We start from the raw sequence: 21585 nt of genomic DNA, 5'->3' as shown, positions 1-21585 counted from the left end.
TCTCTCTCGCGCCCGCGCACGTGAATTCGCGCGAATGCGAAGTGAGCATGCTTGAACCGCAAGTGCTCGACATCGTGCATGCTTTATACTTAAATATTAAGTTTCGTACGACGAGAAAGTGTCCGGAGATGAGTTTAGCGAAATGATAGTTTTATTTACTTACTTGAACTTTCTCTCTCTTTTTCTACACCCCGCTTCCTTTTCTCTCTTTCACCGACCTGTATACCTAATATAAACATGACCCACAGGTAGATCATATACCTTTAAACATGCCTATATCCTTCTGGCTTGAACCCTCGAGGCTTAGCCGGGATCGTAATTGCTCGAGGAGGGATTCGCTACACCCTCTCGTAGTAAGGGGGCTCTATCCCGCGCAATGGGCTAAACGTAACCATGATTTACGACTCTGTGGCCGATAAGGACCGCTATGAATGCGAGAACATTGGCGGTAATGTTTTCCAGGCTGATGGTGCCTCGCTACGGAAAAAAACAGTTATCGCTCTTGTACATACCGGATGATTCGCTTGAGCGTGATAGGTGACCAGGTATGTTGGAAGAACTCGAGAGAAATGAAAGCTCGAATTATTGCGAGGTAAAGATACGAAACATCATATCAGAACAACCAATTGAAGTGCAGTTGAAAGTGAATCAACGAGGAAATATCAAATTATAAATTGACCTAAGGCATCCACGTGTGCAAGTCACGCGAGAACAAACATCAAATTTGCTTTCACACGCACGCATTGGGCTGCTAAGATTTACTATGCGGCATTTTCCCATAATTCAGGCGCAATTTGGGAGCTTATCGAGAAGCATCCGTCCGAGAAGTTGTTCGAGAATAGGGTCTTTCTGCTGATATATGATATCGTGTGAAAGCGCCCTCTACATGTACATATTTCAGTATGAGATTTTTTAAACGCGCGTCCAAGCAAGCCCCATGCGCCGCGATAGGCCCTTGTTATGCGTTTTATCTCACGACGGCAAAGCCCACAAATGCTTTCGCCTCGTAAGTGGCAATTTGCATAAACGAAGCGTGGCACTACCGTTCGCTCCCGCGCTACGAGAGATTTGCCATCTCCAATAGCTCGCGACGATTTTCCGGCGACGCGATAATGCTACATTACTGACACGGCCGAAATTCGGAGGAAATTCTAGAACGTATGCTCCGTCCCGCTACCGGTAACTGTGAGAATGCTGTGAGAATATAGCCTGATGCGAAGCGATGGGAATTCGACGCGCCTCGGGATGTGACGGGTGATCATTTCTTTTACTATCGCTTCAAGAAAGGACTATTAAAAATTGTGGGCGATTGGGCGCTCGAGCAAGCTCACTACAAAAACAAACAGTCCGTTCGGATAAGTTGACATTTTACATATGCAATTAAATTGAACCAGCACTTTGTTTACTTTGTTTACTTATTTAAAGCGACATATCGATCATGAACGGTTAAACTAACTCGTTTAAAATTTTAATAATGGATTGGTGTATCCCTCTCGCACAATTAATTATATTTCGCAAACGGTAATTGATTCTTAATTGAGTTAGAGGGAGGAAGACGAGGCGTGTTCATCAGAATCATTCCGTCATTCGCGTAATTACTGCACAGGGAAGGATTAATTGAAACGGACCTCTCTCCGCTCATTCATATGTAATCAACGATCTCGCATGAAGTCATCCAGAATTACAAAAGAATTAATCGCGCGGCTCTAATGGATGTCCTGCAGGAAACAGCGAAGCCAAAACAGAAGCTAATAAGCCACAAATGATTCGGTCGAGGGAAGACTGAGCACTTTGGGCCGTTGACGAATGCCACATGCGTGACTTCCCTTCTATCATCCCTCGTACGAGCCCTCCATCACTCCTCTGGAACTACCAACCCCATCCCCGGCACTTTAGCTTTCTAAACTGCGGAAACTACAGCGAATTCCGCGTCTTAACGTGTGCGGGCAGGTGCTCCAGGCTTTCAGACGATTAAATAACCATAATAACAGAAATTCACCGTAGTGATTCGTAAAATATGCTCACGCAGCTCACGCAAATTTTGCATGTAATAAAAAATGACGATATTATGTTATTCATAAAGATTGTCGTGATCGCGGTTTTACACCGCGAAGAAAAATACGTTCCTCGCTTCCTCAGAAACATTAAAACTGCAAGACAAAGGATAAGAAAAGGTCCCGATCGATAATAATACTAATCTCGTCATTATGTTTATTACGGCCAAAATGATACAAAGGAAACTCCGGGTGATTTCAACCAAAATAGAATGCGTTTGACAAATTTTCTTACTTAAATCCATCACGATTATCTTTTATATTGACAAAAAGTTCATTGTATCAACAGTAATAACAATAAAAGAGTGAACCTGGGTCTGCGCGGATCCGCGCGAGGAGTCTATTTTTTATTTTACGTTTCTACCTTAATTCATGCAATCCTTCGAAATCTAACCAGCTAATTTCTTATGAACAAGGTAACTCATCGTTGCTAGTGGCGCCACTGAGCACGTGCTCGACAGTAGCCACGTGGTCGAACAGCTGACGTTGACACAAAGAGCGCGGTGGTTGGGGAAAGCCGCGCTCTGTCCGCATAGTTTCAAAATTATTCTAGTAACTTAAAAATTAAATTAAATGCCTAGTTAGTTCATATTTCACCAGACATTTGCCTAATTCCTTTTTTCATGTAGCTTCTCGGGAAGTGCACCGGTGAATCTGACACGTCGCACCCATCCTCGCCTACGATGTGCTCAGATGCGACCTACCTCATAACAAGACGGAACGCGTCTGACAGGTGTGAGACCGTTCTTCTTCGACGCGAAGATTAATTAGCGCAATTAGATCGTCGAGGGGAAAGACGTAAATTGTCTTCGGGTAGATGCGGAAACTGATCTGTGATGGAAACTGAGTAACTTTGGCTCGTTTGAATAATCTTGCGGAGCGTTACTGTTTCGCTCTTGATCAATGTGAAGCGCAATTAAGAAGGAAAAAGATAACAATGAGAACTTCTTTGATTTTGGTATCTTTGAAAATTTTAAACCGGCCGCGATCGCTTCTCGAATAAAGGAAATAATATCGAAACGAGTTATCTCGGAAATGGCTCGGAGAACGTTTAAAGGATTGGGTCTCGGAGCAATAATTGAATCTCCCCGCTCGTTCCCGTATCTGGCAGGATATCACGAGATCGAGAGGACGATGAGATAAGAATCGCTCTGTCAGTAGGAAAGGAAAATGAGGGGCGCGCACCGCCGACGTATCTGCCAAGAAGGAGGCACCGCCCTTCCCTCAAATACGACCGCGCGCGACCAGTTAAGAATATTTTATCGAGGAATATTCGCGCGCTAGTCGGGGTAGGGCCTTGTGCTTCTGCAGGAATATCCCTGACTGAGCGGAATTCGCGAGGATCCGCTCGTGTCGGCTGCGTGAGCATTTTTCTTTCTTATCTTTCGGCCTCTCCTCGCCACACACCGCCCCCATTTCGCCGCGATGCGCGCGTGCTAAGTGGAATGAAGAAATAAAAATTTAGAACGACTAGAGAAATCGATCTTAAGCATCGATACGATAAATAATACGATTTCATGAGAAACGGAAAATAGCACAGTTCGATGAAGACTCGTCTCGTCTTATAAAAGATTATAAAAAGTTATTAATCAATGAAGTTAATTCTTCCTATAGTGCGATAAATAAAATAATAACGCAACATTCGCGCGCGGAAATATCAGAAGAGCATCTCAAACGATACTGTTACAAACGTCGTTCAATTTTGATTCACGTAATAACGTACCAGAATATCTCAAGTGGCGTCGCGAGACGCGAAAACAGGTCAAACAGAGCAATCTTGAGAGTGCATTCATTAGCGGCCAATTATTTTCGCACAGTTCATTGGAAAATTTCGTGCGCTGCTGATAATTTGATCAAAATGGTACTTCAATGTGGTAATATGTTCCCACCGACTTACCAGCGTATACCTTTAAGTACTCTATAGGCGATGTACATTTTTAGAAATATACATCATATGATATACGTCTATGAATTCGCATTTAACTGACGATTTACAGTCTTTCTATTCAGATTTATCTTTAAGGCTGTTACAAAGCATACGAGACTCAATTGCTAGAAGTACACGTTTGCCGTAGGATGTACTTCTGAAAATAAAGAAAAGAGAAAATCAATCGGGACGAGTAAACATCAATGTCTCGCATTAACGCGCGACGACTACTACCGGTTCCAGAAGAAATCCTGTGATCCGATCTACACTCGACAATCGATCTTGCTCTAATAGATGAGCAAGACCGGAAAGTCGATTTGTTCGGTCGAGTAGCGGCGTGTTTTATTTGTCGCGGCGAGACGTCGTCGAGCCGGGGAAATGTAGAGTTATTACATCCCGACGGAGAGGAAGAGGGCCGTTTTCAGGCCAGGCGACGAAGACCGGACGAAAAATGGAGCAAGCGGAAGCGACGACTGACGAATGCGATTCGCCGCGGGAAGCGACGCACTCGTTTTCGGGAAAGTTATATTGCTAACTACAAGCCCACCGCAGGCCAGCGACTGTATCCCCGTAATACACAGCGCTGCATCGGAATCGATGTTTACTATTCTTGCATACACGAGATTACGACGAAAAAGCAACATAGCCTCGTTCATCCAGCGATGTGCGAGTAAAACTACAGTTCGCGAGAACTGTGTATGTATGTATATGTATATATATATTGTAATATTTCAGAAATTCAACGCCATATCGCGAAGTCAGTCGCCACGGCAAGACATCAATAAAGGATTGCATAATACATACGGCGTAGCTGCGCCCGAGAGAAGGAGAGAATTCGCTGAAACTCGCGAAGAATCGATCGGCCGATAAGTATCTTTAATAATAAAAAATAAAAAGGAGAAAAAAGAACTCGAGAGAAAAGAAGAAACGCGACACGGTCACGTAAAAAGAGTCTCACCACCCGCGTATCTATCGAATTTATTTTACTTCTCAAAGCTGTACACCGTCCCTTTGCCCCTTTTTTTCTCTCTCCTACATTTCTATTTCGCGAAATGTTGCAGTTTGAGGCAAAGATAGCCTCCACTCCTGCAGCTCCACATTTATCATCTCTTATTTTCGTTTGCTGTTTCTCCGTCGTCCACGATGTTGTCTGTGTGTGTATGTTTGTGTATGTATGTGAAATATAGGTGCTATTATTTGTTGAAATTATATGTACGTCTTTTCTATCAGCTCCCACGCGATACATTCTTCCGACGTTCCCGCTTGTTCTTTTTTACCGTCTAATTTCTTGCCGCTCGTATAACACGAGAAGAAATATTTTGTGTCTTGTGTACTCTGCGAAGAATACAAAGAAATCACATTACCACGGTTATATGCATTGCTTGTCGTCACGTAATTGTATTGCTGTGCTTTTCCACGGGGGAAGCACGTAGAGACGATGTCGCTATTGGTATTGGTGTTCAATAGATTAAGCCATACACGAAACTGCAGGATCATCCGAGGAACAACGTCGCTTTTGTGTTGCCCTTTTTTCCGTTTCGTTTTTACAAGCTCGATATAAAACCCAACGCGAACATATTTCAGCACTTTGTGAGGCTCTTAAATTTATGAACAGTTAACAGCGTATAAAAAGAGTCGAGATAGTCAACTTCCCCGCGGAACTTCCGATATAAACATTAATTTTTAATAAAACCGTCGGGGAAGGATTAGCGCGGAAAAGAGCGGCGGCTCTTAAGAGCTTTTGTTGCCGGTACTTAAATGCACAATTATTGTTATTTAACGGCGTACACCTCGCAAACCGGACAAATCCGCCGAGCATTCCGGAAATGAAGTTCAATCAAGCTTGTCTGACCGATGAAATGAGAGCAGCGTGACCGTATTTTCAATGTACACAATGTAGCACGGAACTCAGGAGCACCGATATCTAGCGTTGATTTTGTGCGAATTTTTGGGCCTCTTCTGTCGATTCGTTTAAATCTTCATGACGACGCCGGCCAACGATGGTTCATAAAAATTCATTTGTTCGTTCGCCATACATGTGATCGCGTGGAATAAATCACGAAGGAGCAACGTTCGCGTCGAAGCGCCGAACCCGCCGCAAAATCCACCGGGCATTATCAAATCAGAGAGTTCTCTTCCTCGGTCTTCCCTTTTTCACTCAACAGGCTTAAGAGAATTTAGGAGGCGGGCGTCCTACCCCTGTGTGTGTGTGTGTGTGTGCGCGCGCGAGTGCACTACTATATATTACGACGCTGTCGTAATCGAACGTTGTTTTCCTCCTCCTCCTTTTTCCTCTACTTCAGCTCTTAAATGCTCCACCACACATATATGTGCAGCACACCGTTTCGACAAATCAGTCACGAGAATTACGCTTTTGTACAACGAACTTTTGCACGAAACAACGTGTGTTTAAAATCTACTCGAAGTGTTAATTAGCACGTGTGTGCAATTTCGCACAACAAAGGCTTCAAGCGTAAAAGAGGACGGCTTCGTGGAACACGTCGAGTCGATTTCTCGTAGCACACGAGAGGCGGAATAATTGCTCGCGACGGGAACGCACACGGAGTTCGAAACATTAAAAGACCACATCAATTGAGAGCTTCGAAGCTTAACGATAAAAAAATTTCTATAATTTATCCTGCGAGACCGTACTTTTACATCTTCGTTTATCGCGTCGCCATCTGCATGCTGACTCGGGTCCACCTAGAGAATATGTGTACGCATAACTTTTTCATACGTCTTTGCAGAGGGACTTTGGGGGGACGCCGACTGCTCCCACGACGGAAAAGATCTCAATCGTCGCGTTTGATTCGATTTACCGTCGAAACAGTCGCCACGTTTTCCCAAGAGCTACGTGCAACTGCGAGACCCGATTTACACTGTGTACCCGGATACACGCGGGACGTCTTCGACCAGATCCGTGTCCATTTACTCACTATACCGCCCTCAACGAGTACGCATTGTACTCGACTCGTATTCTGTGTTCGTACCCTTTTACTGAATACGCCATTTTGTCCAGCTACATGTGCATGTGTGAGGATGTACAGGTCCGTGATCACCTACGCGCCCGGTGACGCGTGTGGTCGTTCGCGAGAGAGCGAGAAAGGGATGCACGGCGACAGTGCTAACCAGTGTTCAGGGCAGAACGTGGCCATTGGTGGTTGCTGCAGCGGGAGATGAGGACGGTGTGGGTCGTATCCTTCCCTTTCACCCTACCCCAACCTTCGTTACTCCCATCGGCTTTATTTTTCTCCGTTCCGCCGCGACACTACTGTCTTTGTCCACCGTCGGGCTTCCTCCCGGCGGACTAAAGGGGAAATGCGGGAATGTGCCAGGACCTTAACTTCATTATTCCGGAACGCTTTAATTTCAGTCGACCGTGCTGCGCCGGAACGGGAAAAGGAAACAAGAGATATCGAGAGTAAATGGCCGAAATACGGACGATACACGGCGACGGTTATAAGAAGTTATAAGAGGTTACCACTCGCGCACGCGAAAGAGAGAAAGCGAGTGGGACTGAGTACGAACGTGTAGGACAATTTGGGAGAGATTGGGACAAAATATGAGAGTGAGAGCGAGTGAGAAGAAGTGGGAAAGAGAGAGAAAGAATGGGAAAGAGCGAAACAGCAGAAAAATGGAAGAAAGTGGAAAAGAGTGAAAGAAGGTAGAAGTAAGAGTAAGTAAATGACAGAGAGATGTGTGTGTATGTGTTAAAATCACGAGGCATGGCTGAAACATAGTGGAATTCCTCGCTAAAAAAATAAAAATGATTTTAAAAATGAATTTAACGGGCAGTGCAGAACGTAGAACGAATGAACGAAATGGTGGAAAGCGGATGTTGCCACATATGAGAAATTAATAATAATTTGAATCGTGCTTAATAAATTAAACAATCTACTTAGAATCGATGGTGTGTCGCAATTAAAATGACAAATTGTGTTACGAACATGGTATAAAATGTAGCACAGAAGATAATGCAAAATGTAACAACGAAAGAACCAAGAAATAGCGCACGAAATGCGTCATCTTTAGTTAGTTTCGCAATTAAGAATATTTCATTGCGAGCGGCGTTACGCTTTGCGATCCGCCGTTGTAATTGCGGTCCGTTGCTTCTCTCGCATTTAAGCACGCGAGTGCAACAATGTGCGCAACAATAACACCGGTAAGAGGCTTTAGTAATTGTAATAATAATGCCGACGAGCGAGCAATCCGTCAGCGAGGAATATTTCCCGAAAAATAACTCCGCTGCATAAAACTCGGAAGTAGTTTCGAGACCCTCGACTATAACCCGCCTGTAGTTTTTGAAGATAACGTGGACTATCCGACGCGCTCAGCTAAGAGGCAATATACGTAACGGCGAAGCTATGCATCCTTTATTGACGCTCGTCTCGATTATCCTGTTTGCATGCAAAGATTGAGAAAATATTGAGCCGTAGATTGTACACCTCATCCACTTAATGGTTATTGTGTGTAGCAGGCGCAGCTCGTCGCCCATTTTAACAAATACTCGTAGTACTTGTTCGCAGAACGGTTTGAACACCCTTCTCTTGACATATTTTAAAACGTAGTCGACGTTCAATGGGAGAATTTGTTTTTGATTCTCATAAAGATGGTTTTCTCATTAAACAGCGAGTGCGTCTCGAAATACATGGAAAGAAAGATAAAAGGAAGTATTCAAGGTGTTCTGCGAACGAATGTATAAGCTAGCTAGCTGACTATAGTCACTCTGACATTACAAACTTTGCACATACAGAAAAATACATACTGCATTCAAGTAAATGTCATTTATTTCAAGTACTTCACAAGTTTTTATATTCGCAAATCTATCGTAAACTCATCATAAGCACATCAAATTTATCCAAAATGTATCTTATTAAGCTTGACATTTCACAATCAGGAATATTAAAAGAAAAATTCGATTCATTTAGTATATAGAGTCGAAAGAAGTTATTTTTCAATAAGTTTTACAATATTCTTGCAAAGAGATTAAATTCTCCTTTTATTTATATTATAATAAGCCTTTTAAAATTTGCAAATTTGGAATACAATGAGAAAAGAGTATTATTTGAATATTTATTTGTGGAATACAAGTTTATTTCACAGAAATAAAGTTTATTACACAAAAATTAACCTTATATGCCACAAATAAATTTCCAAGTATTCTTTTCTCAGTATACTTCCTAAGACTTTATTATCAAGGAAACATTCTTCCTTGAGGCTAACCATTACTTAAAAGAAGGAAAGCGAACTGAGTAATCGCTTTTCTCAACGGCAGAATGATATTTTTCCGTTGCGCAGATATTGCAGTCGGTTTAATGTCGGTTTAACGTAGCAGCATTTTGCACGATTTTCCAACAATTATATGCCCAAGAGATATCGTTCCGTTCAGACGTCGAAGATGTGCCAAGATGATTTGACATGCGCAAAAATTGCACTCAGGACGTACACGACACTGCGGATCTTCTCGGTATTCGCGTAACATCGCGCACCTCACGCGGAAATATCTTCGCCCCAATGCACGTTCGTTCCCTTTGTGTCGGTAATACAATCATTAGCGCGGGATGCACGATGAATTCTAATGACCAACATAATTTGCATCAGAACACACCGACAGGGAAATATTACCCGAATATCGCGGATTGAATGTATAGTGACGATTGAAGTCTGTATTAATTGTAGCGGCGAAGTACACGAAACCCAACGGCGAATATTTCGGACTACTTGCACGCCCCGGTCTCGCTTTACTGTTTACTCGCCTTACTTTACGGCCTGCTTTGCACGTCTCTCACCGTTAGCGCGCGCACACACAAACCGGCACGTTTCAAAGTGAGGTTCATTGTTATCGCCCCTTTCGTTTGCTCTCCGCTGTACTTGTTCTACATTAACGCATTACATCTCAGTGTTTATTTCAGCCGCTCAGCGCCGATACGACCATGTATAATCGCGCGAGAAAACGAAGAAGCATCAATGACGAGTCGTTCGGGGAAACGATCGTTGCTCGAGCCGCTTCAAACTGCAGCTACGAGAAGAAAAGAGCCTCGTTTCGGTGTATTTCAATGCCGCGCTGCGCTGCGGCACAGACTCGTGGAATCTGAAATATCTTCCAGTCAAAGTACCTACGCGTTTCTCATCGTGCTTGACGTATCGCGCGCGCGAAAATGATTACCCAATCCTCGCTCAGCTCACGACGCGAATATTACATTTTGCAAATGCCACGAAGCGTCTATGGCGATGTTGTATGACGTGGGTACAAAAGAAACGGCTTTTCCGTCGGTATGCATTTGAATATATACGCATATGCATATAAGGGATCGCCATTGACGCTGGGCTAACGCCACAAAAGGCATCATGGATCGCAGAAACGTCATGCATTCCGTTTGGTCGGATTGCCAGTCCAAAGGCTCGTTTCGTGCGCGAGGTGCACACTGACCCTTTGGTCTCCAACCGTCTTCTGCTTGATGTATTCCCGAGGGAATCGATTAATACGCGCGATTACGGATGCAACGAGCCGTTTCCAAGACCGCGTACACCGTTGTGGTCAAACGACAGTGTTCTAACTCTCTCTCTCTGCCTCCCCCTCTCTCTCCCTCTCTCTCTCTCTCTGTCTCTACCTCTCTCTCTTTCTCTCTCTCTTCGAGCTTGAACCCTTCTACTACTGATGAAATTAATAGTAGAGCAGACAGAGGCAAAACCATATTTTACATACAATAGATACGCACACGCTCTTCCTTTCTCTCTCTCTCCTTCCTCGAATATTTCGTTATTTCGCGATTTGTTATTTTGAAAATCCGATCGCGTTAAATCCTCTTTGCAGCGTGTACGGATATTAATTAACGAACACGGAGCGATACGCAATCGACCAAGGCTCTCCGATGCGAAATAAACGTGCGTTCTCTTAAACGTCGTAAACCATTAGAGCATTTTGTTCACGTAATGGGTAACTAGACACCGGGTATGTCGCGGATGACCCATTAATTGGCACAATTACGCGGCGTAGTTATTGGAACACGGTTTCATTTCTCGTCAAGAGCATGTCTCCTTTCATTCCAGCTCCAGACATCTCGCAGCAGTACAAGGCAATCGTGTCCCACGTGCAATAGGAGTTATTACGTTGCTTCAACCGTGCAATTGCAACTCCGAAGACGCCAACATCTCTCTGTAACTCGAACTAATACCCGCTACGACTACAGGCGGAAATTGTGAGCGGCGAGCCGCCCCCACGACTCTGTGCGCGTTGCTCTGCTCGTTGCTGCTCGCACGCGAAAATCTAATCTCGCGATAACTCACAAATAAGGCAGATTTTCGTAGTTTACAGAACCGTTTAAACGATGTAATTAAGATGGAATTAGTCTAGGTTGCGTGAGCACTTCTTATGAAAATCTATATTGCTGCGACGCAACAAAGTGAAAATGTCGAAAGAGGTCGACTGTTGATAAAACATTATTATTATTATGGGTTTAGTTGTGCGAGAATAGCGGAGAAGTCAAGAAGTGTGTAAAGTTGCGAATATGCTTTCTCATGAAATAATAAAGTGGCAGTCGAGAGATTGCGCGAGTCTTCATCTTAATACGTATATAATGAACCATTGAAGTGCGGTTTTGCGCAGTCGAGCGTACTCTCGCTCCGCCATAATATCCTATATTATTCTGCAAGCATCTGCGAGATGTAGGCGTGCGGGACCATTGTCTCACACGACTGTGCATGCAACAGGATGTGACCCGTATGGTCAGCACAGTATTGTTCAATCCAAATAACGTAATTACCGATGTAAACCGTGTAATTGTATAAAAGCCCAGGGGGCGTCGCCCCCCTTACGCGTCACGTCGTTGCGCGCTCTCGCCTACGAATTCCCGAAAATCTGTCCGGTTCATGAAACGTCCGTCGCAAAATGGCACGCGAATATTTGAAAAATATAAACACGCCGTGCGAATTGACAGCCGCTTTGTATAAAGGACGTTTCGGCGAAATTGTCCAATGATGTGTCAAGCAAACAAATTTTGCGGATTGCCGATTAATTCAGATGAACACGACGAATTGCTCATGGCGAGAGAGAAAAATGCGGCCTTTGTGATCCAGCGCAACTGGTTATTTCGCTGCGAATGTTTCAGTCGCGGATCCGTGTGAACGGATATCTCTCGTTTGTATGCGACGGCCGGTGCGCATCCGTTACAGATGACTGTCGCGTAAACACGGGAAGCACGATGAATTTGAAGTATATCGTCGCGAGAGATCTGCTTTTAAGACAGCAGTCGCATCGATACGACTCCTCTCCCCCGCCGCGCCCCCGAAAGTCCCGGCGAACTCTATGAGAGTGAGACAAATGTTTTCTGCTCCCGCGGGGATTATCACGGTTACGTTACTCGACGAAATTTATGTCGCGGCGATGCCGGATTTACAAGATCCCGCGAATACGCCTCGGGAATTCTTGACAGTAATAAAATATCGTGACGAACGGCGCAGCACGAAACGCCTCGCCAAATGTATCTTTCATTCCTCGCCTGCTGTCTGCGAGAGACCGGATTGGAGTATGTCGTGTTCGCGGATATAGTTCGACGTTCAATAATGCCGAACGTTGAATAACTAAACGTGGAACGCAACACCGAGACACAATTGTCGGCAGGATTACCAACACTCCGTGCGTGCAAACATGTTTCTTGAGACATAAAACAGTAAAATACCATGTCTCCACATACGTACCTCACTCTCTCCCTCTCTAATCCTGGACATTTTTATTATTTTGGTCTTTAAATAACAATATTTAAAGTTTTAACGTAAAACAAATATATATACATATGTAGAGAGTTTAAATATTCGTATTTAAACACCAAAATGACAAAAAAATATCTAGGAATTAATATTTTCACCTTGCGATCTGAGTCTGTCAGACAACTTCGAACTATCACTAGGTTCAAAAATGTTTAGACTATGATTTTTTCAGAGATATAAAAAGGCCTCATCTAAAAGATAATAGCTAGCGATGAGACCAAAATCTACAAACATATTTTCGCTATTTTAAAGTTTTCCTGGACTACAAGTTAATGAACGATCGAATATTCGTTTGAGTCTCACAGACCCAGCATAATACGTGGGAGGTTTAAGAAGAGCATACAGAGTGGACAATTTAGGCGAAATGCGGTCTAAACACGCCACATTGGCGCAGGCAAGCTTAATTTGTGTTTCACGGAACAATGAGCAATTCCAGGATAAACATGTTCCTGAGGAAAACGATTAATCCGAGCAATCGCCAGTATAACCCGCCACTTTCAAGACTGCGGATACCTTTGCAGTCAGCCGCAACTGCTTCCGTTCCATTCTCCGGTTTCCCAGATGCGCAAGGACGACATCGTCCTCTCCCTTTTCCGCCCTCTCTCTCTCCCTCTCTCTCTCTCTCTCTCTCTCTCTCTCTCTCTCTCTCTCTCTCTCTCCGCCGTATGCAACAGAAACGCAGGGTCAGTCGGGATTGCATTGCTCGATGCGAGCCACGCAATTGCAGTTGCGGAACCGCGAAGCTCGGCGGAATTCGAACTAACGGCATTCAACTGGGCTCCTTGATACGACCGAGTCGCGCAACTTACAATTATAGCGTGTCCATGGCAAAGCCCGTTCGTTTCCAATGCGAGCACGTACAATGTACACACATACACACAGTCTTCTCTCTCTCGGCGAAAACTCATAAACTCGAGACTACATTTCTCACCGCGATCGCTACGCGCATCCCGTCCGCGACCGTCGCGTAAGCGAAATTTGGTAATGGCTTCGCGTACTCGCCATCGAGCTGCGAAGGAGTACGCGCTAATGGAATTATTGATACCCCGTTTCCGGTACGCGCACATTAACGCGCCCGTGCGTCTAACCGCTCTTAATTAACGAGATATCGAAATTAACCGAAATTTATTGCGTTAATTACATGACATGTGCACGTGTCTGGGTCACCTGGAATATTCCTGCACGAGAGAGGACTGTGAAATATCTCGTTTACGACTGTCGAGAGTGCACCAAAAAATAGTGCCAATGGTAGAATGCTGGGCAAAGTGGTGGAAAGAACCGCGTTTCATTATAGATCGCGAGACAAAGTATTCGCAATTCAGTTTAGGTTTGCACACGCGATTAAGGGCTTTCGCGTGCACCTCGACTAAGCCATAATGTATGCGGAACAATTTTAAGCTGGCGCACTAATTCGCCGCACGCTTGTAAACCAGTCGGCAAAGAGTTAACGCCCGAACGGTTTACTCAACGCAGCACCTCCTAAACGCGGACACGCCATCGCCGAGGATCCACGCTTTATCGACGTCGGGAAATGAGAGCCGTTAGGTGCCGACTAGCTTCTCGAATTATCATTCGAACGGATTCAGATTGTCTCAGGCTGACCGTTTGTTCGTAGCTAGTCTCCGCCGGCAAGATTATAGAGAGCCGAGAATTAGAGAAGCGTCTCGCTTCCTCTCTCTCGCGGAATTTAATCGGATCTCGGTGGAATTCCAGACCAGTCGTCTCGAAACAAATTCGCGAAACACCCGCAACTGCATCCCCGCCGCTCGCTCCGCCGAAATTCCAAGCAAACCGATACAACACGAGCGCGCGCCTTCCACAAAAAATTTCGTCGCGGAAGAACGCCCGCGAGCGAATAAAATTCCGCGGCAAAAAGGCGACAAGAAGCAGAATAGCGACTATTCCGTCTCTTATTTATCGCACGCCTTCTCTGAAGTTACTTAACTTGCCGCGCACGTTACGGTCTCTCGAAACAACTTAAGACTCGCTCGCTCGCTCTCTCCCTCGTTCACTCGCTATTCTAACTATTCGCAGTCAATTTTAATACCAGTTTCAACGTACGCGCGATTCTATTTAAAGTTGCGACCAACGGCGCATGATAAACGAGCTTGTCGAAGTGCAAGAAGACACTCCAAATGAACGATGCGCGCTTCGATGTGCCGTGCGCGGCCGTAACTGTGCGGCTATTTGATCCCATCATCAAATTAATCCCGACACTATCCGATAGTCATAGCGAGCAGCAGCGTGTCCTCTAGGGTGTCCCAAAGGACGACCTTTACATTGTAGATTCTTTACTCAATTTGGGATCAATTTTCCCTCAATGAAAAATGTTGAGCCACCTATAACTCTCTCAAGAACAAATTGGAAACAAGTCCTCGGCGAATTGAATTTTCCGGCAAAAATCAAGTCGCAGGATCTGCTAAGGACTCTTTGATGGAGGAATCTTCAACAATTTTTTTATCTTAAAAAGCTGCGAATAAATACGCTCGTTGTGTGATGTTGCAAATTGACGATAAACTACGACCTGACTCGACGTCTTCCTGAGAGAAAAATCACCTTCAATTTGATCAAGGAAACTGTAGTTACGAGGACATCCGATAAATTGGGGCACCTCGTATACTGCAACTTGAGGACTTATCGATCGTATTTACCGGGTTTCCTCCTCAATACGCGCTGCATCGATCGACACAACATTGCCGCATTTATATCTCATCGACGAGCTTTAGTCGGCGCTTTACGATTCATATTGCCTTTTCTCGCGTAGTCGCGTAAAACGTAACTTACACAGCGCCACCCAGCGACTTACACATTCCGCCATTAAGCTCGCCGTCACGGCGCCGTAAATATGTTCCATCGAAGATATTGCGCTATACAAGACGTGTACACACGAGGAAGAAAAAAGAATGTGAGGGAAGAATAGAGAGAAAGGAGAAAGGAGGAGAGTGAGAGAAAAAAAGAAAGAGAGAGAGAAAGAGAGAAAAAGATAGAGAGAGAGAGGGGGAGAGAGAGAGAGAGAGAGAGAGAGAGAGAGAGACAGACGAAAAACGGCGAAGTGAGAACGAAATTATTTCGCGAGCGTAATGACGCGGATGTACCCAATAAAACGAGGAAGAAGTTGCGGGCGCGATCGATCGGCAAGAACAGAGGCGCACAAAATTTTCTCCTCAGCATGCCAAACCCCGTAAATTTCTGAAGCTATTAAGTTTATCGGCCCGGGTAAGAAGCTCCTAACTTTTATAAATGGTCGCCTTACCTCCGGTGCAATTTACGAAAAAAGCTCGTTCCTCATTTCACTTAATTCTGCCGCAGCGCGGACGAGCGCTGAAGCGATGCTACCGCTCGTCGTTGTCGTCGTCGGGTCGAGACACGACCGACTCGATATATCGTTGTAATAGAAAACGATTCATCCGTTTCTCACCGTCGCCGTTCGTCTAAGAACATCGCGATCCACTTCATCGTGCCGGAGGATATTAAAATCTCGATAACGATAAAACATTATCGATAATTTATGATCGAGCTGGCGCGGCGAGAGTTTTAATTAATATTCATAACCATTATATCCGTCCGCCACGTGGATCATTATTTCTCGATTTCGACGGGCAATGCGAGTAACGTGCCGATGAAAGAGCAACGCGAGGATATTTACTCTTTATCATTCAAGCAACACAACATCGATACACGTGACATAATTTGCACATGATCTCACAGATAGACGACTCTCGTCGTACCTTCGCACAGGTACGGTTCTAATCATATGTTTATCACACGTTCACGGCGAGTATTGTTTGCGGATGAGTTAACTTTACGTCTCCTCTGATTGAAAACAGATAATAGTTTCGCGAACAAACACAGGCATCAGGAACGCGTGCGCGCGCGCGCGCACGGAAAAATATTTTCCCAGGATTATACAGATCGGTAAGTGATTTCACTCCGTCGCGAACGCGACGTCGTCATCGGCAATTTTGTCCGTCAAACTAGGAACGGCTGAGGGGCTGCGGCTTCGGCGAGCTTTTTTGCTCTTTCGCACTCTATTACCAATTCCTCGGGGTCTCTTACGGTCCTTTATCTTACGGGCAGAATTGATTTTTGACCTGGCGAGCGGCCGCGGCGACGGCGTCGGCAATCTTGCAAATCGCATGGCGATACGATTCGCGCGATCCAATTCGTCGCCAATGAGAAGGAAATAGTGACCGCGATGTCTTCGCAGAATGCCGTGCTCCACGCCTCGCTTCAAAGCCGCCTTCACCTGCGAGACCGCGAAAATGTCGACGTAATCAACTTAGGTGATAAAATGGATCTGCAAAAGTGTGACACGAAAAATCGTCCACCGCGTAAAAGCGCTCAAACAACACGAGCGTGTAATGTTCTCTGTGTTTCAAGAGTATGTGTGTGTATGTGTGTGTATGTATGCGAGAAAGAGAGAAGAATGAGAGAAAAAGGGAGTAATTGGGAGCTAACTGGTGAAAATTTCTGGATTCTTTCTGTTAAAAAATCGTTATCCAGAGTGATTCGCGAGATTGACACGAACTTGGCACTCGTGCGCGTTTTACATACGCATGCCTGTGACAATGATTGATGTGTAAAAACAGAAAAAATGGAAAAATATTGCCGACGTTGATTTCAATCGACGTTATCGTTTTTTACTTGAATCGACGGCATCGTGTGAACGTTGTGTGTTGTTGTTAAGGTGTTTATAACACTCAATCAACTGCGAAATCGCAAATATTACACACAAATATGCATGCGCGTTGTGCGCAATGAAAACAACAAATTGCGGGATCATGGCTTAAATTTCAATTTCGGTATTGCAAGTTTCCTCTTGAAGTAACATCACGCTCACTTGTCGCTTGACAAATTCCTTGGGCATACTCGAGCCGTAACTAATGTATCCCGCGATCTTCTCGGACGTAGAGCCTTTGGCTTCGCGGAGATCCTTTATGGCCGAGACGACCAACGCAGCGATTTTCGTGGGTTTAACCCTGCTTCTTCTCTCCCTTGCCACAGTTTTCGTTCGCTTCCCCGCCATTCCCGTGCTAATTCTTCAGATTCATAAACCACAGCCGCAATTTAACGTGAATACTGTTACAATGGCTGAATATAAGAAGTAATCGATGAAATAATAAATAAAGTTTCGCGAAGTAATCGACACGAAAATTTACACCGTGAGAACTGTCAAACAATTCGCCCCGAGAAGCCATCGGCGACTAATCTTTATCATTTGTTTCTATCGAACCAAGACTATTTTCAGGCGGGATATATTTTCGAAGATATCCTGGAAATTGTAGGTCTGTTCTTTTTCGAGCAACTTCCTGAATTGTGTGGTGTAGACTATGTGGTGCAATAAGTTCGAGTGAAACAAGTATATTTTATTTCACTCTAGCTTATTGCACCAATATATACCAGAGTTCAGAAAGTTCCTCGAAAAAAAACAGGCATATAAATAACAGGCATAGGCACTAATTTTCTACACTGAACAAAAAAAAATCTAAAAAATAAAATATTTCTTCGGTGGATACCAATAAAATATTTGCTTAATTTTAAATTCTTTTATTTAGGCAGAATAAACAATCGCTTTTATGAGAAATAACGGTGTTCTAGAAAAATATGTATTTTCTGATTTAAAGGGAATTTTTTTTCAATGTAAAAATATGCATATTAGTATACAGGCCTCCAATAACGCCTTCCATTTCCGGCTAGGATATTTTGGCTCTGGCGCATTGTATCTACATATTTTTGCATCATGACTGTTGATTTTCAGAAGAATCCAGCAACTCAGTCACATTAAATGCAACGGGAACGTACGAATACATATATGCATTATTATTGTTGCATTTAATGTGACTGAGTTGCAGATATTTCTCGAAACTAACAGTTACGATAGAAAAATATGTACACACAATATGCTCGAGCAAAATACCATAGCTGAAAATGGAAGGTATTATTGAAATTCTGTGAACAAGTAGATGTATCATTAACATCTATTGAATATATTTATTTTTTAGACATCTCCTTTCCCAATATATAAAACTTTTGAACTTTTCAAGACATCAATGCTAATCTTCGAAATCTTCTTAGCCAAACACGCCAAAGTACACATCGTAGATGTATTTCTCTTTATATTCGAGGGACTTCGCGATTTTTTGTATCTCGAAAACAAAAGCAACGTTCTAACAAAATTACTTATGTATATTTATCAGAGATCGCGCAGCAGGAAACTGGCTCAAATGGCAGAGAAATGGCAAAGAAATGGCAAAGAAATGGCAAAGAAATGACAGATAAATAGCAAAACACACCAAGGTGTTGGCGTATATACTAATAGCGCGGCGTGTCGCGAGATCCGAGAGAAAGAAACGTGACGTTAGCCTGCTGCGCCATAAGCGCATCTATGCTATGCAATGCATAAGAGCTGGTATACGCGAACGCATCGCTCTTTCTCTCTTTCTCTCCTTCTTTTCCCCAGCGCAACGCTCATTCTTTTCTCTCTTTTATTGCAACGTTCCCCGGGTTATCGGCGTATCCTCGGCACGCGTTTCGCTCTCCTTGTCTCCCAATCAGTCAACTTTACGATAGGCATTACTTTCTCGTCCGATGAAAAAAAGGCAACCGTTGAATAATACATCGTCCACCGGCCGGATGCACTTCGCGCAGGTATCAGCCACCGAGGAGGGTGCGGCCTTTCTACAACCCCCGGCTCGGCGGAGTACGCAAATTAGTCATCGCGCCGGCTAGAAAGGAGAGAACGGCGATACGCGCGAGAACATTACCGCGGTGATTGATCGTCGCCGGACCGTCGTTATCGGTCTACAAACGAAAGTGGACGGCGCGCAATAAGCCCGAGCGCGTCGGAATCGTTATGCAATCATATACATGGCGGCGGCGGCGACCCCGTGATAAGCCCGGTCGCTAATAACGCGGCAGACGATATGTTGCCGCCGAAGAAGGGAAATTCGCACGCGACCGCAAAGCCCGGCGATATCCGCACGCGAGGAGAGCGCGCGCGCGCGCATTTGCATAGTAAAAAAAAAAGGAATACAATTACGCGGCGAACGGCCATGTCGGCCGTTGCTCGAGAACGTATTTTTAGCTGTAATCGGCCGGTATTAATCTCCGCGAAACCACTTAATTTCACGCCGCGTTGAATCGCGCCGGTTTTTCACTTCAAGCCCGACGGCGGCGGAGGCGAGAGCGCTTATAATTTCGAGATTTTTAACCCCGTGCCTGCCTCCCCCACGCGTCCTCCTTTTTTTCCTCTTCCTTTTGTGTGTGTTTTCTTTTTTATTTAATAGATCGCGCAGATACCGCGTGTTCTCTGCCGGTGGATGCTCGCGGCCTCGTCGCTTCCGCGTCGCCGCCGTTTATCTACGATATTTATTGGATCGTAATGCACAAGAAATCATGTAACCAAATATAAATAACCGGACAGTGGTGCACGTAGGCGGCAAATCGAGATTGAGTTAAAAAGAAAAAAAAGGCAAATGCTACATGCGCGCGACCATAGTGTTCCCGCTTGTTTCAATTAAATTAAAACAATCAAATTAAAACGTATCCTCCCCATTCTTTGCAGGATCGAAATTAATTCGCGCTATCGCGCGCTGCCGGGCCGGGCTCGCCGGTGGTAATTGGAAATGCAACGCGCATTTTCGATGTAAGCCAGTCCTTTTTTCCGTTCCATTGACGAGTGATTGTTTGTGCACACGGGTGTCGGGGGATGTCGAGTGAACTAATTCCGAAACAACATCGAGTCAATTGTCAAATATTCCCAGGGAAAAGCGGCGATGGCAGCGGCGGCGACGCCAAAAAATGAGTATGACGGTAACCATGCGGTAACGATTTAAATTCACGACGATAATAACCGAACTGGTTGTGCGACGGTAACAAATTCGCAATGCGCTTAACGACGCCGGGATGAAGCGGCCCGATGCGCTATTTAAAAAGCAATAATATGCAGGCACCGTCAAACGCCGGTAATGCCGCGAACGTGCCCGTATTCACAGTTTACACTGTTTGTTACGAGCAGTTTGTTGCCGATATTGCCACGGCCGAAATGAAGTTTCATCGCAAACGAAATACACAAAATGAAACGAGGTTGGACTTATTAAACGCGAAACTGCGTTACCGGAAAGCAATATGTGACTGAAGAGTTGCTGCAACGTATCGCGTAATGCGATGTTTCTCAGCATTTCATTATATTGTTTCGTACGTATAGTACATGTGCCCTCTCCTTCTTCCTCTCTCTCTCTCTCTCACCTTCTTCCTCTCTCACTCTTTCTCCCCCCTCTCTCTCTATCTTTCTCTTTCTGCTTTAATTTCCTGCTCCAAGTTAAGCACACGCAACGATAAAATTTTGATTACGAAAGTCGTGAGAGAGCGCGACGCTCGCTGTGAACAACGAAAAATTCCGCTCGAGTTCCGATGTAATTCGGATTGCCGAGCTTTACGAGACGAACGACGAAAGATATCGGATGACGATTTATCACGCCGTTAAATTCTCCCTCCTCCCTGCAGAATTCTCTCGTTATGCGCGAAAACACCTTGGTGGGCAGAGCAAAGCATCATAAATTAATCGTGGCGTATCAAGCATGATCTAGTACATTCCCTCCAACCTTCCCTCCCGTCTCTCTCCTTTCTTCCGGCTCATGAGCGTCGATTATTATCCGCGCAATTACGTCGGTAGCTCGCGGTTAGGAAAATACCGATTTCGAGCTGCTCACGGCACATGAGCAGAAATTTATTAACAGGCGTACGTGATCGCTTATGCACGCGCGTAATAAGGTTTAAGCGACGTATAGGGCGAATTAAACGAGCTGAACGGCTATTGGCACCGGCGATGCGTTCGGC

The 21585-nt window shown here is 44.7% G+C and overlaps 1 protein-coding gene across 1 annotated transcript; it reads right to left on the bottom strand.

Annotated features, from left to right (window-relative positions):
* Nucleotides 1–15719: 15719 nt before the first annotated feature.
* Nucleotides 15720–21276, bottom strand: LOC116843225 (histone H1.2-like). The gene is made up of 2 exons (XM_032813454.1): nucleotides 17588–21276; nucleotides 15720–16993 (listed from the first exon to the last, which is right to left on the bottom strand). The coding sequence occupies exons 1-2, from the start codon at nucleotides 17771–17773 to the stop codon at nucleotides 16673–16675; spliced, it is 507 nt and encodes a 168-aa protein (XP_032669345.1). The 5' UTR covers nucleotides 17774–21276; the 3' UTR covers nucleotides 15720–16672.
* Nucleotides 21277–21585: the final 309 nt, after the last annotated feature.

The sequence above is a fragment of the Odontomachus brunneus genome, unplaced genomic scaffold, assembly GCF_010583005.1.
Source record: "Odontomachus brunneus isolate Ranch 3 - 2012 unplaced genomic scaffold, Obru_v1 Obru_scaffold_030, whole genome shotgun sequence".
Taxonomy (NCBI): Eukaryota; Metazoa; Arthropoda; class Insecta; order Hymenoptera; family Formicidae; genus Odontomachus; species Odontomachus brunneus.
This window is presented reverse-complemented; position numbering and strand designations above follow the sequence as displayed.